We start from the raw sequence: 16,205 nt of genomic DNA on the forward strand, positions 1-16,205 counted from the left end.
CTTCTTATATATAGGCTTTTGAGGGGTATGAATTGCTATCTTTAGGCCGACTTGTCCCTTCATGTAGGCCGACTTGTTGCTACTTGTTTAACAAGGTCTTGGAGGGTCTTTGACTCTATTTTTGACTCAAATAAATTTTCTTTACAATATGTAACAACCCCAAAAGGGTCTTCCATACATGACAATGACTCAATTGACTTGTAGACTCAATAAGAAGTCCTGGAAGCACTCAATGTGTGCTTGACCAAAAAATAAATTTTCCTTGAGCATGAAACCCATGCCTTAAGAATGACAATAATAAATTTATTTTTCTCTTTACATCAAATACATAAAATCATGATTGTTGAGAAATCTATAGGGCAATGATTAGAGTTTCTCTTATCTTTGATGACTTCTTGTGATGTCTTTTTCCTTTTCTTACTTATTAGCTTCTTTACTTGTTATTATGTTTATGTATCATCAAACAACTAGCAAAACAAGAAGAACAAGAACACAAAATATAAGGTGCAAGCCAGGGCCAAAACCTCTCCACTAGAGAGGAAAACCCGCAGAATCTCCTCTTCTTATAGATTCTTCAATTGATGAATTCCAAGACCTCTAGACCAAGACCAATACCCTCCAAGACCAAGTCCAACCTTTCCAAATGATGTGCTTTCCTTGACCAAGTCAAGCCCAGTCAAATCTCTTCCAGTAGCACAACTTTGACCCCCAACTGTAGAATTTCAACCTCCATTGCAGATCTGAAATTTTCGACCCTCCTGCAGTTGTTGCTGCCACACGTGTGAGCTTCTTCTAGCCTCTTGAGACTTCCTCAAACCTTCACTTGACTTTCTCTTCCTTCCAGAGCTTGAGGATGACTTATTGTGACCTTCACTTGACCTTCTTTTCCTTCCTTCTTCAAGATCAAACCTGCAGAAAATAATCCTAGAACAACTGCAGAAACCCTAGCCTTCCTTCGCATGTGTGAGAGAAAAATAGCCCAAAGACAAGTCTCCTTCGTCCTCTTCCTTCTTCGTTGCCTTCTTCTTCTTCCTCCTTCGCTTGAATGAGAGAGTGATGAATGTGTCTCAAGGAGGTCGAGTACCCTCCTTTATATAGGCTTCTCAAGGTGGCTCCTCAAAATAGGCCAACTTCCCAGCTGCTAGGTCGACTTGGTCTTGAAGGGTATTTTGACACTTTTAATGACAAAAATATTTTTCTTTACAAGTTACAATTTGCCCAATGGGGTCTTAATGATGACAATGCATGGATTATTGACAGTGGAGCATCAAGGCATATGACAAGGGAGAGTAAACAACTTCACACTCTATCAAAGGAACCATCTTCTCATGCAGTGGAATTGGGAGACAACAAAAGCTATGCTGTTAGACACCTGGGATCAACATCATTGAAGTTGGAGAATGGAGCTAAACTACATCTCAACAATATACTCTATGTTCTAGGTTTGAAAAAGAATTTGCTTTCAATTTATTGTTTAGAAGATAAAGTGGTTAGAGTTGCTTTTGTTGATGGAAAGGTCTTGGTTTGGGGAAAAGATTCAAGTATTGATAAAGCTAGGGTTATTGGAGTTCGTGAAGGAAGCTTATATAGTGTCATTACACCACCTCCTCAAGTTCTAGTTCATATGGAAATCAGTCCCATTGAGCTATGGCATAATAGATATGGTCATCTACACTACAAGGTCATTCCCACTCTAAATCTACTGGTTCATGGCATCCCCAATATTAAAGAAGATTGTGAAGGAGTTTGCAAGGGATGTTCTTTGGGAAAACATACAAGAAAACCATTTACAAATAGTAAAACAAGGTCTAAAGAAATATTAGACCTCATTCATTCTGATGTGTGTGGGCCTATGTCTGATAAATCACTTAGAGGTCATCTTTACTATGTAACATTCATTGATGATCACTCTAGAAAGACATGACTCTACCTTCTCAAGAAAAGGATGAAGTATTTGAGAAATTCAAGGAGTTCAGATTTGAAGTGGAAACCCTAACTAAAAGAAAAATAAAGACTTTGAGATTCGACAATGGTGGGGAATACACTTTTAAAGAATTGATTACATTAAGAGGGAGCTCATTGTTCTCTAATATCCCTAACAAAATGGAGTGGCTGAAAGAAAGAATAGGACAATTGAAGAAGGTATATGAACAATGCTTCTTGATCAAGACTTACCAAAATTTCTATGGGGAGAAGCAGTAATGACAACAATATATATTCAAAATAGAAGTCCTCATATAATTCTTGAGAATATGACACCTGAGGAAGCATTTACAAGGAAGAAGCAACGTGTGGACCATCTCTGAATCTTTTGGATTCCTGCCTATATCCACATTCCAAATCTCCGAAACAAAAGAAGTTAGTTTCTACAAGTATCAAAGGGATCTTTGTTGGCTATAGTCTCTCCTCAAAGGCATATAGAATCTACATCAAGGAAGGAAGACATATTGAAGTAAGCAGGGACGTTATATTTGATGAAAATCATGCCTACAAAAGATCCAAGGACATTCCTATTGATTCCAATGACGAAGATGTACCAATATTCGAAGAAGAAGAAGTACAACACGATAATCCATCTACAATTCAAGAAGAAGAAGGACCAAGTGAGCCTATTCAACTTGTGATCATACCAAACACAAGGAAGAGGCCAAATTGGTTAAAAGCTACTCTTGAAGATGTTGAAGGACATGGAGCTACGAAAGGAACCTTTAGAGAAAGTAAAAGGCCGAAAAGATATTCTGGATATGCTGCATATATGACAAAATTGATTGAAGTTGAACCATCTACATTTGAAGAAGTTGCTCATCAAGAAGTATGGAAGAAGGCAATGCAGGAAGAATATCAATCCATCATGAAGAATGGGGTTTGGGAAATCGTTCCTAGACCTAGTGACAAATCGGTTGTCACCTCCAAATGGATCTATAAGATCAAGCACATTGTTGATGGAAGTATAGACAAATACAAAGCTAGATTTGTTGCAAGGGGTTTCTCTCAAAAGGAAGGCATAGATTATGAAGAAACCTTTGCACCCACTGCAAGGTATACTACCATTAGATCTTTGGTTTCATTGGCTGCTACAATGGGATGGAATATCCATCAAATGGATGTGAAGACAACATTTCCGAATGGGACCATTGATGAGGAAGTATACATTGAACAACCCAAAGATTTTGAAGTAAATAACAAAGACTCTCATGTATGTAGACTCAAGAAGGTCCTATATGGTTTGAAGCAAGCTCCTAGGGCATGGAATGCACGAATGGATGCATACCTTCTAAGAATTGGGTTCGTGAATAGTACTGTTGATCCAAATCTCTACATCAAAGGTTGTGGATAATGAGCCAGTCCTTATTCTACTATATGTGGATTATCTATTCATTATAGGTGTGGAGCGAAGGATACACAAATGCAAGAAGATGTTGGCAACCGAATTTGAGATGAAGGATATGGGACTGATGCATTATTACCTAGGTCTGGAAGTATGGCAGAAACCTGGGGAGATATATCTGGGGCAAGGGAAGTATATCATCAAGTTATTGCAGAAATTTGGGATGATGGATTCCAAGCCCATGACTACTCCTATGATCACCAATCTCAAGAAGTTGAGGAGCTTTGACTCAAGTCTCATAGATCCTACCTCCTATCATAAGTTGGTGGGTTCTCTGATGTATCTGGTAAATACTAGTTCGGATATATGTTTTGCTGTGAACATTCTTAGTCAGTTTCAGTTGGAGCCTCGTCATGATCCTTGGATAGCTGCCAAACATATATTGAGATATCTTTGTGGCACTATACATCACTGCCTAAATTACGATAGCAAGGAAGTCAAGCTGATTGGCTTCATAGATTCTGATTGGGGTGGCAGTGAAACCGATGGAAGAAGCACTATAGGTGGATGCTTTAGTTTGGGATCTGCCATGATCTCATGGATTAGTAGAAAGCAAGATCCCATTGCTTTGCATAGTGCTGAAGCAGAGTATGTGGCTGCATGTGAAGTAGGAAAGGCAATTGTATGGTTAAGGAAACTTCTGATAGATTTGTTCGAGAAGCCTTTGGGTCCTACTGTGATCAATTGTGACAATCAAAGTTGCATCAAGATGTTTGAAGATCACGTGTTTCATGCTAGGATGAAGCATATCAACAATAAGTTCCACTACATTAGGAACATGTTGTAGGATGGGATTGTGAAGCTACAGTATCTCCTGACAGACGATCAGGTAGTTGATATATTAACAAAGTCTCTTCCTAATAAGAAGTTTGAATATCTTAGAAGCATGCTTGGTTTAGTTGATATTGCTGATCTTGTTGATGATAATAAAAGTTTGGAAAAGATTTGTTGAGGCTTTTTATGTGAGACACATTGCCTGGGAGGACATTTGGTCGGCACTATGTGTTGATGTCTGGATCCCGAAGTAGGGAGGGTGGCATTGGTCATGGAGCTCTGACCTTGAATACACACCTGGATCCCTGGGTTGATGGTTAGCAAGTAAGCTTGATGGTACCTAGAGAGGCTGAAAGCTTTAGTCCATCTTAGTCCCACCCGGATAGATTGCCCTGGTCAGGAATCTAGTCCATGGCACTGTGAGTGCCTAAACTGTTGGAGGACCTTGGATAGATTGCCTTGGTCAGGAATCTAGTCCATGGCATTGCGGTGCCTAAACTCTTCATAGTTCATATGTTTTGAGATCTTCCTTGTACTTGTATATGTTATTATGAATACGTGTTGAAAAATGTAACTAGGTTCTATCTTCATAAATGTTTTTGAGTCATTATGTAATGTACTTGTTAAAAGAATGAAAAAGAAAATTTTTATTATTATTACAATGACTTATTAAAGCATGGGTTTCATGCTTGGGTCATCTTTTATTAGTCAAAGTCCCCATTGTGGACTCCTAGGATTTATATTGAGTCAATAGAGTCATTGTACATTTTATGAGACCCTTATCGGGCTTTTGAATCAGGTAAAAAGATTTATTATTGAGTCAAATTAGGTATCTGACGCCTCCACACCAAGTTGGCCTCAAGGAGATCTAGTCAGCCTCAAACAAGGCAATTAGACCTCACCTCAAGCCTATATATACAAGCAGATCAAATATATTGGAGTATTCTCTCACTCACACACAAGTTTGATATCCAAAAGAAAGAGTTGGAAAAGTGCGAAGAAGGAAAGAAGGCTAAAGGAAGTGCAAAGTTGGAGAAAGAGGAAGGAAAAGAGAAAATTGAAATTTTGGGCTATCTATCTCTCTCTCATTTGGATTCCTCTAGGAGATCGAAGTTTTTCTTGTCAAGTCAAAGTTGTTGTTGCTGCTGCTGCTTCCATTCGCTGGGTTGAAGTGTTGCTGCTTCAAGGTCAAAATTCTGGGATGAAGTTGCTGGAAGAGGAGGCTGACTTGATGGTTGGAGGTCTGTGTCTAGGTTGAAGAGTCTCAAGAAAACAATTGAAGGAAGAGATTTGACTGGGTTTTCCCCTAGATAGGGGTTTTGCCCTGGCAGAGTGCCTACATCTTGTGTCTTGTGTTTTTGTGATCTTCCTACACACATAATTTGGTAATTGCTTGATGATCATGAAAGATAATATAACAAAGAAATAAAATAAGCCAACCTAATTCACAAGTAATTATCAATAAAGAGAAATCTAACCCTAACTCTACTAGCATTGATTTCTCAACAGATTGGGCATCTGCACCTTTTAAGGGGTTATTTTGAGGCTGGGCAGTCCACTTTGAGAACCCACCTTTGCACTATAGGAAGTGTCCGATTTGAAGAAGAAACTTGTATGATAAGACAACCCCTTTTGGATGATATTTGGGATGTCGGTGGCTTTTGCACCCACTTTGGAGGACTACTTGGAGGGTTACTTGCATGGATTGTTGAACAAGGAACCATTATTTGAAGGCTTTGGGGGCTGGACATACTTCTTGGGGCATGCTTGTCCACCTTGGAAGAGGATTTTGGGGTTGTGTGCCAATATAGAGGACTTTGGGTAGTAGATTTGAAGACTTATTGGAGAAGGCACGTGGTTGAAGGGCTTTTGGAGGCTGGACGCTGCACCAACACCCCTTTCTAGGGTCATCTTTTGGGGCTTGAGCCCATGATTGTTGTACAAGTGGCATGAATGCTCCTTAAAATTGTGTAATTTGGATTAATTAATGGTAGAGAGGGCGTTTTGGTCCTCCTTAGACTAAATTAGGGGATTTTAGCTTGGGAAATTATTATTTTATTATGAAGGAGGTTGATCACCTCCTCTATAAATAGAGGTGCACTTCCTCATTTTCTCATGGAGTTTTAGGGGAGAAATCCCATAGCCATCTGAAATATCTGTGATTTTCCTTGTAAATTTTGGCTTTGGAGGTTTCAAGTGAGGCAAATTGTCTTGGGGAAGATATGTTTTGAATGTGGTGTTATCACTTTGATATTTCTTTTGAAGTATGAAGAAAGAAAAACCAAAGGTAACCACAAACCACTTTTGGAGATCAGGACCTAGCCTTCCTGATGCTCAGAGAGGGCTCTCTCTTTATAATTTAACTTTGTTTTAGTTAAGATGATTTTAGGCTAGTTATTGCTTGCACTTGGGTTTTGTTTTGAAAATTTGGTGGTGGGATCACTTTACTTAGATGAACAGAGGTTTGGCTTCTACCATTGGGCTATGGAGTCGGATGTCTGACAAACAAGACTGGATTCAGTTCTAAAAACAGTGTCTACAGGGCAAGATAGATAAGTTACTGTAGATCTCAAAGGCTAAATGGTGAATGGCTTCAAATCGGATCCAGGGAGCAATTAAGGGTTCCCTAGGCCAGACTTTGGAAAGAATGAAAGAAGTCAACCGGGATGGGAGAGCAATTAAGGGTTCTCAAATCCAGGTATCAGAGGAAAACATGTAAATGACTAACTGTGCAAAACAGAGTGTAATTAAACAAATTCTGAGTGATATTTCTAGTTAATTCATTTAGATTTTAGAACACATTTAAGATTATGAAAACACATAAGAAAGGTAAAAAAATCACACAAAGAAAGTACTTCACTGCAAATGGCTCATCTCATGAATCCTGTAGCGAAATGCTTTTATTACTTGCTCTAGTCTGTTGACTTGAAAATGGTACAATCACCCTTAGGTTCAAGATCAAAATAACTCTACAAATGTAAAATAATCCACCATAATACTTCGAATTTTGAAGTATTTATACAAAAGGAATTACAAAATATCTGAAACTGTATTCAGAACTAATCTAGGAAAAAAGAAATATCTTCTTGCAAGAAGATAGAGACAACTATTGAACTGTTTCATGTTGTCCCTTTTATTTTGGTTCTGCTGGCTGTAGACTTTGATTTTTAGCCCTTTATGCTGCTAGGCTGTTTGGCTTTCACGCTGGATGCTCTGTTTTACTTTAACCTTTCACCTGATACTCTTTCATCTGATACACTTTAATCCTGCTGACCTGTCAATATCCTTTTACTTTGTTGTTTCACTTTTTACTGTACATTTATAATTTACTGTGTTTTTACTACAGTAAATCATTCAGTTTTTCCCATCTTTCTTCATCTGGTAATTGGATATTGATCATTTTTCTGTATATCTCATCTGCCTCTGTATATTTGGCAAAAGTGGGCTTATTAATAAATAGGTGTTTTACCTCATGCTGGAGGTAAAACAAGTTTTCAAAAGTTTGGTACAAGACTTTGCTTGTTGGCATGCCCTTCATAGATGAAGTGATCACCTGTTCTTTGGCCACTTCCCTGATCTTCTTGTTGTAATTTGCATGTGTCATTAACTTGTCATTTATAACTAAGGGATTAGGTAATCCCTTTTCCTTCAACAGTTCAAACTTAGCCATGAACCTGTCAACGGCTAGCTGCATGTTTTGACACTTATCTTCTAAATTCAACATCAAATTCCTTTTGGTGAGGACTTTTTTGACTTCTAAAATGGTACCTGTCCTATCAGGTATTTCAAGCTCTTGTAGTTCATATTTATTCTTGGAGTTGAGGAAGTGGATGATTCTTGCTGCTTCCTTTGGCATATCTCCAAGTTCTGTTTTAAGTTTTTAACCCTTTCAATGGCTTCTGTTGCGTGCTCAATCAAATCAATCTGCTCAAATATGACCTAGATGGATGGCCAAATATCATTGATTGAGTCAATGATATTGGCCCACAGTTGTTCTTTAGCCTTTCCTATTGGTTCAGTCAAGGTCAGTTCTTTCTCTAGGCCTTTCATTCATCCTTGCAACCTTTTGCTGCTCTTCTTTTTGCATACTCTGGGCAAGTTTGTAATCTGTCTCAAGGCTGCTGACTTTCTCCTTCAGTTTGTTTGTCTCATTGGTCTGAATGGACATTTCTTCCATTGCTTTGACGAGCCTGTTTGCTTCATCACCTGTGGTACCTGTTGCTATTGATGCTGTTGTTGATGTAGTCAAAGTTGATGCTGGCAATGCAGTGGCCATTGGACCAGTGGGAGCTAATGTTGCTGCCAGAGTGGAAGGTACAACTGTGGTCACTGTTGGAATGATAGTTGGAGGAGCACTATCAATACTAGCTTGTTTGAGCTGAATCAAGCTATCTAGTTCCTTTTCCATCTCCTTCAATTGGTCATTGAGTTGCAGCACCAAGTCCATCATTTCTTCATGATTTGTCTGGCTTTCCAGGACTTCCTTTGTTTGTGGGTGTTGTAACTGAGGCAGCTTGAGCTGTTTCTTGAGGGCTGCAATATCCTCATTCTTCTTCTTGATTAACTATTCAGCAGCCTTGATGTCCTTTGGGTCATGGCCTATTTCAATAACCAGGTCTTCCAAGGACTTTATCCTAGTGTCTTTGGCGCTGGAGGAGGCCTTTTCCAGTTTGTACTAGGCTGTCACATTGTCTAATGAATCTTTCAGTTTGAATGTTGCCATGGCCTTTGCTGTGAGGGTGGAGTAGATCATTTCTCTAGCTTGCTTGTGAAATTCGATCTAATCAATGGGATGAACATCCCTAGCCAAGACCTCAAAATTGGTCTTCTTGTAGTCTGCTGAGGTTTTGGGTTGCTATACAGTGGGCTGTAGGAATGACACCTGCATTTTTCCTTCTTTGATGTCAAAGGCTGACATCAATCTGTTCTGGTTTGGTGGTGTCATCTTCAGGTACTTGGCATATGTGTCTGCCTTCAGCTTTTCGTTCCTCATTTTTATTTCCTTAAATCTTTCTTTGATATTTGTTTCCTTGTCAGCTGGCCTGACAAAGGAAGACACCTCCACACTCTTCTGTCTCTGTATGATTTGTGTGTTGGAAGTAGATGGTTTTGTTTCTGTTGATGCAGCTGTCTCTGTTGTCTGTTTACTGCTCTGCCCCATTGCCTCTGTGTCAATGATTTCTTCTGATGCAATGTTTTCCTCCTGTTCAGACACAGGATTCAATTTGGGCCTTTTGTTTAGCTTGAACTGCTCATCAGTGGTCTCCATGGCAGAACTTGATGCTTCCTCCCTGTTTCTTTTAGGATTCTTCTCCTCATTGAGAGGGGTCTGAATGACAGGAGGGATGTTCATTGGCTCTCCCAACTCTGGAACCTGCAGGAAAGAGCTCTGGTCAAATTGTTTCTCTAAATCAATCATGGTGTTCTCCACATCCACAATTGTGTTGTCCATGTCAATCAATGTATTCTCTACCCATTCTAACTGATTAGCATATTGTTCAATGTCAGGTCTTGGGTAGTGGATGTAAGGTCCCAGCTTGACCTTTTGCCTAAGCTTGTTTATAACCCCATGAGGGTCATAATGCCATATGAAACTATTCCTGAATTTCATTTCCTGGAGCATCTTATTAGCCTCAGATCCAACCTCTCTACTGTTGCAGATGAATGGGCCCATTTGGTTTTTCGTCTTAAACTGTGTCTTCTTCCTAGCAGCTAGGAAGTTGACCTCATCTGCACTTATGATTTTCCTGAAGTATTCAAGGGCAAATATTCTCCTTGGGAAGTATTTAGGCAATTTGTAGGGGGCTAGCTCACAGCCATAGACCCTGATTTCAGTGTGATTTTGGTAGAGGTACCAGTCTCCCACCTTGCTATTCTTGGCCAGTTGCAGTACTCTTTTAATTTCTAAGCTGATTCTAGTCTGAATCTTAGAAGTCAACATGTTCATAACTGGGTATACAAAAGAGTCTATGAAGTCTTTGTATGAAGTGGAAAACTTGTGGACCAAGGGTGTCGAGAAGATAATTGATCTTTCCTTTCCCTTGGTGTCCAATTTCTGGATCTTCAAAGGGAATTTATCTGTCTGGTAATAGAGGAACATATGAAACAACACTGAAGAGTATTTGAAAACTCTTTCAGTGGGTAGTCTAGTGAGCTGTTCATGCATTCTGTTTGCAATGAATTGCACTTAATCATACAAAATGGCAGGAGGCTTGCCTAGAGTGAAAATGGACAAGAAAGCCATGATGACCTCATCCACAAACTCGTCTGATGTGCATCCTAGGATGCATGAAATCATGGTGATTATTCTCTTGCCAGTCTCTGAAAAAATAGTGGCAACATAGGGTGGAATGTCTTTAGGAGTATGGCACTCCTCAATGATGAAATTCTGAAATATTTGTTTGATCTTGTCTGGGCCCAGTGTGATGTACAGGTCCAATAGGTGTCCTAATGGACAAAGGAGTCAAATTAGGACTAGGCTGGATTTGCAGCATCTGGTTGATGGATTCAGCAGTAATGGTGAATAATATCTCATGGTTTGGTGCCTCAATAGTCCTATTACTTGGAATGTAACAGGCATGACAAAAAGGTACTATGTCTGGGAATGGATGGATTTCTGGGAATGTATACTTGGGCAGATTAGATTCCCAAAGGTTTATACCATCAACATGGTTAAGGAACCTATCCTTGGCCTAGTAGTGGATTCTCAGAAGGTGGCATGGGGTGGCTGTATCTTTGATTTGGAAGTCTTTGTCTGCCAGGGCTAGGTGGTCAATGTCTAAATGAGGGGTTGTCACTGGTCTGACATCTAGAGAGGTCTGGGCAGCCATTTCTGTAATAAACTGTGGAAATTTGGGTTATATGGCTAGGGGAGTGAGGTTTTAACAATTCTGTAACCAGTGTAGGGTATCAACAATTTGCAAGTAGGGGTTTTGGTATTTTAGGAATGGAAACTCTCAATTTAAAGGGAAATTAAGTAAATTCATTCAATTATTTCATGAATTCAGTGTACTTTTTAAATGAGAGGGCAATTCTTGGTTTTCTGCTTAAATACCTGGAATTTTATGGTCGGGGTTGCAAACTGGTTTAAAATTGAGGTCTACAGAGGCTTTTGTGGCTTTGAGGTGCGCAGTGATGGCGTTTTGGAAGGTTCTAGCAGTTGGTAGCTGGTCGCAGGAGCTCTAAGGGTGCTGGTGTGCTTCAGAGGCTTCAACAGTGCAAACGGGCGAAAAAGGCCAAAAATGGGGTATGAGGGCTTTTAACTGAGAGCGGTTAGAATTGGTGGGGAAATTAAATGAACAGTGGCGGTTTTGCTTTATGGCGGGGAGGCAGTATTGGAGGGTATCACACCGCTTATGAGGGTCGAGCAGTGTTTTTCCGAGGGAACACAATCTATGTCGGACGCTGACGCGTAGCAAAATGGGCCCAAGCAAAACCACCCATATCGCGTGCTCTCGGGCTGGTAAAAGTCGGGCATTAAGCGGGCGTGATATGGGTGAAGGCCGTTAGATCTAGGGGTGGATGATCCGATGGCCGTCACGTGGCAAAGTTGCACGGTTTGGGTGATGGGGTGGAGGTCAGCGGGACCCATGGGATTAATCATGGTTAAGTGCAATTAACCAGCGATTAACTGCGGGTTTATGAAGTAATGTGGGTTTATGGAATATAATGGGTAAAAACGAATTTTGGAGGTTTAATAAAGTAATGCGGGGGGGAAATAAAAGTTAGGATAAGAGGTTTAGTGGGTTTTTAAGGGAATTAATCAAATGGAAAGTGATTTTTCCAAGGGGAAAAAGGGTTTCACACTAGGGGAAAGGGATTTTTGGGAAGGGAAATGAATGTAGAAGGTAAATTGGCTAGGGAATGTGTGAAACCAAGGGGTAGGAATCAAAATGAATGGAAATGGTGTTTTCACAAGCCATGAAGGGGTAAAAGGGAAATTAGTAAGTATATAGTGGGGGGTGAAATGCAATGAAGGAGAAGTTAGAAAAATCAGCTTATGAACATGCTTTTCACTTTGATAACTGCTCCTGCACACTGAAACACATAGATAAGCATGATAGTAGTGCTTATGCTTCAAATGACTTGTATTTCTGCAACCTTTCTTCTACCTACCCTAACATTTTTTCTTCATTTTGTTGGGTGCACTTAAGCTAGCAAACCCATTTCTTTCTTTTTTCTTTTATGTAACAAACTATCTACTTCTTACCTTATATCTTCCAAGGGCTCAGATTAAACTAATATTAGAGCTCTTTTTATTTCTCTACCTATCTACTAATCTACCAAGGTTAAACTATTTGGTCAGATTTTTATTCTCTAACTATAAATTTGAAATTCAAAGCATGAAGTAGTCAAGATTAAGCAGTTTGACTATCATGGGTTGTGGCATGTATGACAAGCTGCACACAACCATTATTTAAGACAGTAAAGTAAAGAGTAGTGGCACTTGGACTTGCACACTTTCATGATCTGTTTTTTTGTTTCAGGTTCATATTTTTTCATTTTTTTGATCTTTCTTATTTTTTTTGTCCTTTGATATTTCTTTTAGGACATACCCTCTTTACATTTTTTTTAAATTTTAATATGGAAAACATTTGCAGAAAGCAGATGTATGTACAATATTACAAGACTTAACCTCAGCCAATTCAAAAATTGTAAATCCTATCACTATAGGACTCTAACATGTGGAACTTTCTTTGGATTGAAAAAGTGATGCTTGGATAAATATTGGTATTTTTTGTGGTATTATATTCCATTTTGCTACAATTGTTGAACTAAGGTTTGTCATTTTCCATATTAAAAATTGCAACATCTTTTTGAACTCTATTTTATGCAAAATTTGTTATCAAGTATCCATCAAAGAAACTAGATTGCATTCCTTGACCTTAAGTCTCCTAATTTGGAAAGTCACATGGGTTGGATTGAGAGGTTATTCCTCTCTCATTCCCACGTCATCCAGGGTATTCAGCTGTTGACCCACTCCTTGTTTGTCTCCATATGCTCAGAAATTCAGTTGTTAGCCAAGGCACTGGTCCTCCATTCTCCATTATTGTATATTTTTGAAAAAAAATCATTAAATTCAAAGTGGGATGTGTTTGGGAATTGAATTGAGCATCTCCAACGCCTATCTTGAGCCATTGGTTCTTTGACCTAGCTTCTTCATTTCACCCAGGGCCATTGAAGACTATTCTGGGGTGTAAATTTTGCAAGCTCCTTAGAGAGCCATTTGGCTAGGATTCGTTTAGTTATCTAACCTCTAAGTCTTGCCAGGGATCTAGTGGCTAGATTTTGTGGTAATAGGAGCTACAAATCTTCTGTTTTAGCAGGTGGAACACCAATATGAAATAATCAGGATATTGAACTCTGAATCTGCAGGAAAATACAGGTGCTCCTCAGTTACTATCTTAATTACAAGTTCAAGATTGATAACAATGGATTCATTTTGTATTGCATGCACTTATACAGTTCTTATACTATTGTGGTGAGAGGCGACAGAAGAAGATTTCTTCCAGTATTCCATAAATAACTGTTTCTACTTTGTCTGACTTGTTTTTAGATTCTATTCAAAGTCATCTTGGCCATCTGCAAAATAATACAAGGCTCTTACACTACATATCAATTTTTATTGTTTCTATACTCTTACCTTGGCCTTATATTCAATGAATATCTTGCAACTAGATTTATGTCACTGACGGTGATATCCATCAGGTTAAGCAAGAGCAAATTGTTGATGTACCAGAGCTTCTTGGGAATTTGCAATCCGAAGGCAAGTTTTATTGGAAATGTGTTTATGCTGCCCTCCTCAGATTGTAGTAGATAGTATAAAATGGGTATTGGCTGTCAAACTATTTAACACGTTATTTGATATACTGAGTTTGTAGTGGATGGAACGAAATGGAGATTTTGGCTGTCGAAGTAATATATTTTATTTGATTTACTCAATTTGTAGTAGACAGAAGGAAATGGGCTTTTTGGTAGTTGAACGATATCAAAAGATTTGTTTCATTTTGCAGATGATATCAATGCCAACATTTCGGAATCCCCAAGTGATTCCGTTGAAAGTTGTAGCCAACATCTGACAAGGGCACAGAGGAAGAGAATCAGGAAAAAGAAGCTCAAAGAAGCTGCTTCAAATTCAAACAGAATTATAGGACCTTTGCTTCCAGCTAAACCTACAGTGGAAGATTTTAGCACAGAAGCTCCTAAATGCCCTGATGCAGAACCTTCTGGTCTCCAATCCCAGCAAAGATCTGCCATTTCTGATATTGTTAAAAGAAAAGCTGATTCTTCGAAAGAAATAGGTAGTAAAAATTTAAGCAGCCTGCTTTTAGAATTTTATGTATTCTTATAGATATCTGAATTTGGTTAAACCTGAATTTCTACTTTCCAGAGAAGTAAGTTAAAAGATGTCCTCTAAAATTATTGAGATGTTTTAACTGTTGAAATGGAGATTCAGGTTCATCCACAGCTCAAATAAAATCAAAGCAAAGAAGACATGCCAAAAGATTAAATCAAGGGACTGAAAGATCAATTCAAAGGTTAGTCCTTTCTTTCCACTTATGGATAACGTATTGTTATCGTATATCTGAGTGGGCTTGTCAACTGCTGCTATTTTGGGTAGCACGTTTCTAACATCAACATGCATGTTCTTATTATCTCTCTAATGTTTGGCCTAGTAATTGGTCTCTTTTAGTTTTTCTTACCTTTTTTCAAGAGTTCAACACCATGACTAAATTCTCACAGCTTTATACAGAGAACAGCATGGCAAAGCTTTTATGGCAGAGAGCTGTGGAGATGGAGTTGTTCTAAAACACGTGTGACTTTCACAACACTTGTCTTCATGGCAAAACCTGTGGGTGTGAATGCATCATGCTTGATGGTCTTCAGTCCTGATTAAGTCCTGTCAGTTCTTATCCAAAGATCAATAATGTATTGATATTTTGAGTAACATAATATAAATGTAAAAATGTAAAAAAGCATGTTGTCCAGGGAAAATCGTTGCATTAAGCATGGTTGCTTAGGTTTCTTGATCAGGCAGAGTGAGAATGCCTTTGGTTAATCATTTCAGTTGATGATCCTGCAGAAGCTGTCTTTGGTATTGGTTTCTACCTTGTTGCTCTAATAGTTGAATGCACTTAGGGACTACAATTTTCAATTTAATGATGGGTCTTGTTTAGTTTCTGATGCTGACCTAACATTCAAAGTGTTGGCCAAGTTGGTGACCTATGGCATTGCCTGCAACAAAAGGCTCACTAGCTCATTGGACAATGTAGTTAGATGAGCCCAGATAAGTCTGTTTCCATCTATGGGGCTACCTGGCTTGTGCTACTACCCATGGGAGGGGTTGAATGGCTTGTGGTTTATGTCCATGTTGTTTTTACTAAGTACCAAAGGACATGTTAACTGTATACATGCAGAGAGAGATTACACCTCGACACATGCTCCTAGATTATACGTTGCACATTATCCCAGGGCTCTAGACCACACAATCCAATTCCATCATTGGATGATAATGAGTATTACAAGGATTGTCTCATTACTTAAGAACTACATTTTAATGAATTTGGCTTGATCTATCTATTACATGCAATGCCTTTCCAATGTCTCTTTCTCTGTAGGACTCTCCATGACAATTTTTCATTATAATAACACCTTCCATATTGATTGGCACATTACTTACGGATGACTTAAGGCTTGAACATAATTCATACTACTGGCTCTCCATAGGTGTATTTGCTTTGACCTATGTTACTCGTCCCATATTTGTGTGTCTTGGTTTATGCTCTTTGTGTCATCCTCTTAAGTGCCTTCAGTTTTAATCCTCCATATCTAATTATCTTTGTTTTAATAAGTTTTGAGTATGTCCTATAAAATCTTCTAAATCCTCTTACATACATACATGCTTCGATTGGAATGTTTATCTAAGCCCATGATGCCAGCTGATTCCACATATTGGCACTAGGCTAGTCTACACTATTATTTCAAATTACAAGTTGTATTGTTTTAATCGAAGGCTCTATGCTTGGATTAGTCCATGCTTCAT

General features: G+C 38.8%; 1 protein-coding gene across 4 annotated transcripts in view; it reads left to right on the forward strand.

Moving 5' to 3' along the window:
• The window catches only part of LOC149145901 (uncharacterized), a 38,427-nt gene extending 22,687 nt beyond the window's left edge, over positions 1-15,740 (forward strand). For 3 of the 4 annotated variants that reach the window (XM_089447480.1, XM_089447482.1, XM_089447479.1), the window contains 4 exons: positions 13,871-13,928; positions 14,176-14,463; positions 14,619-14,700; positions 14,906-15,740. In XM_089447480.1, coding sequence (XP_089303606.1) covers positions 13,871-13,928; positions 14,176-14,463; positions 14,619-14,700; positions 14,906-15,059 — 582 coding nt within the window. In that variant the 3' untranslated portion in view covers positions 15,060-15,740. The remainder of the gene's footprint in view (positions 1-13,870; positions 13,929-14,175; positions 14,464-14,618; positions 14,701-14,905) is intronic. The other variant, XM_089447483.1, reaches the window with a different exon arrangement.
• Positions 15,741-16,205: the final 465 nt, after the last annotated feature.

The sequence above is a fragment of the Pinus tabuliformis genome, chromosome X (genome assembly GCF_031772625.1).
Source record: "Pinus tabuliformis cultivar Carrire ecotype Pingquan chromosome X, CPIR1, whole genome shotgun sequence".
NCBI classification, from domain to species: Eukaryota; Viridiplantae; Streptophyta; class Pinopsida; order Pinales; family Pinaceae; genus Pinus; species Pinus tabuliformis.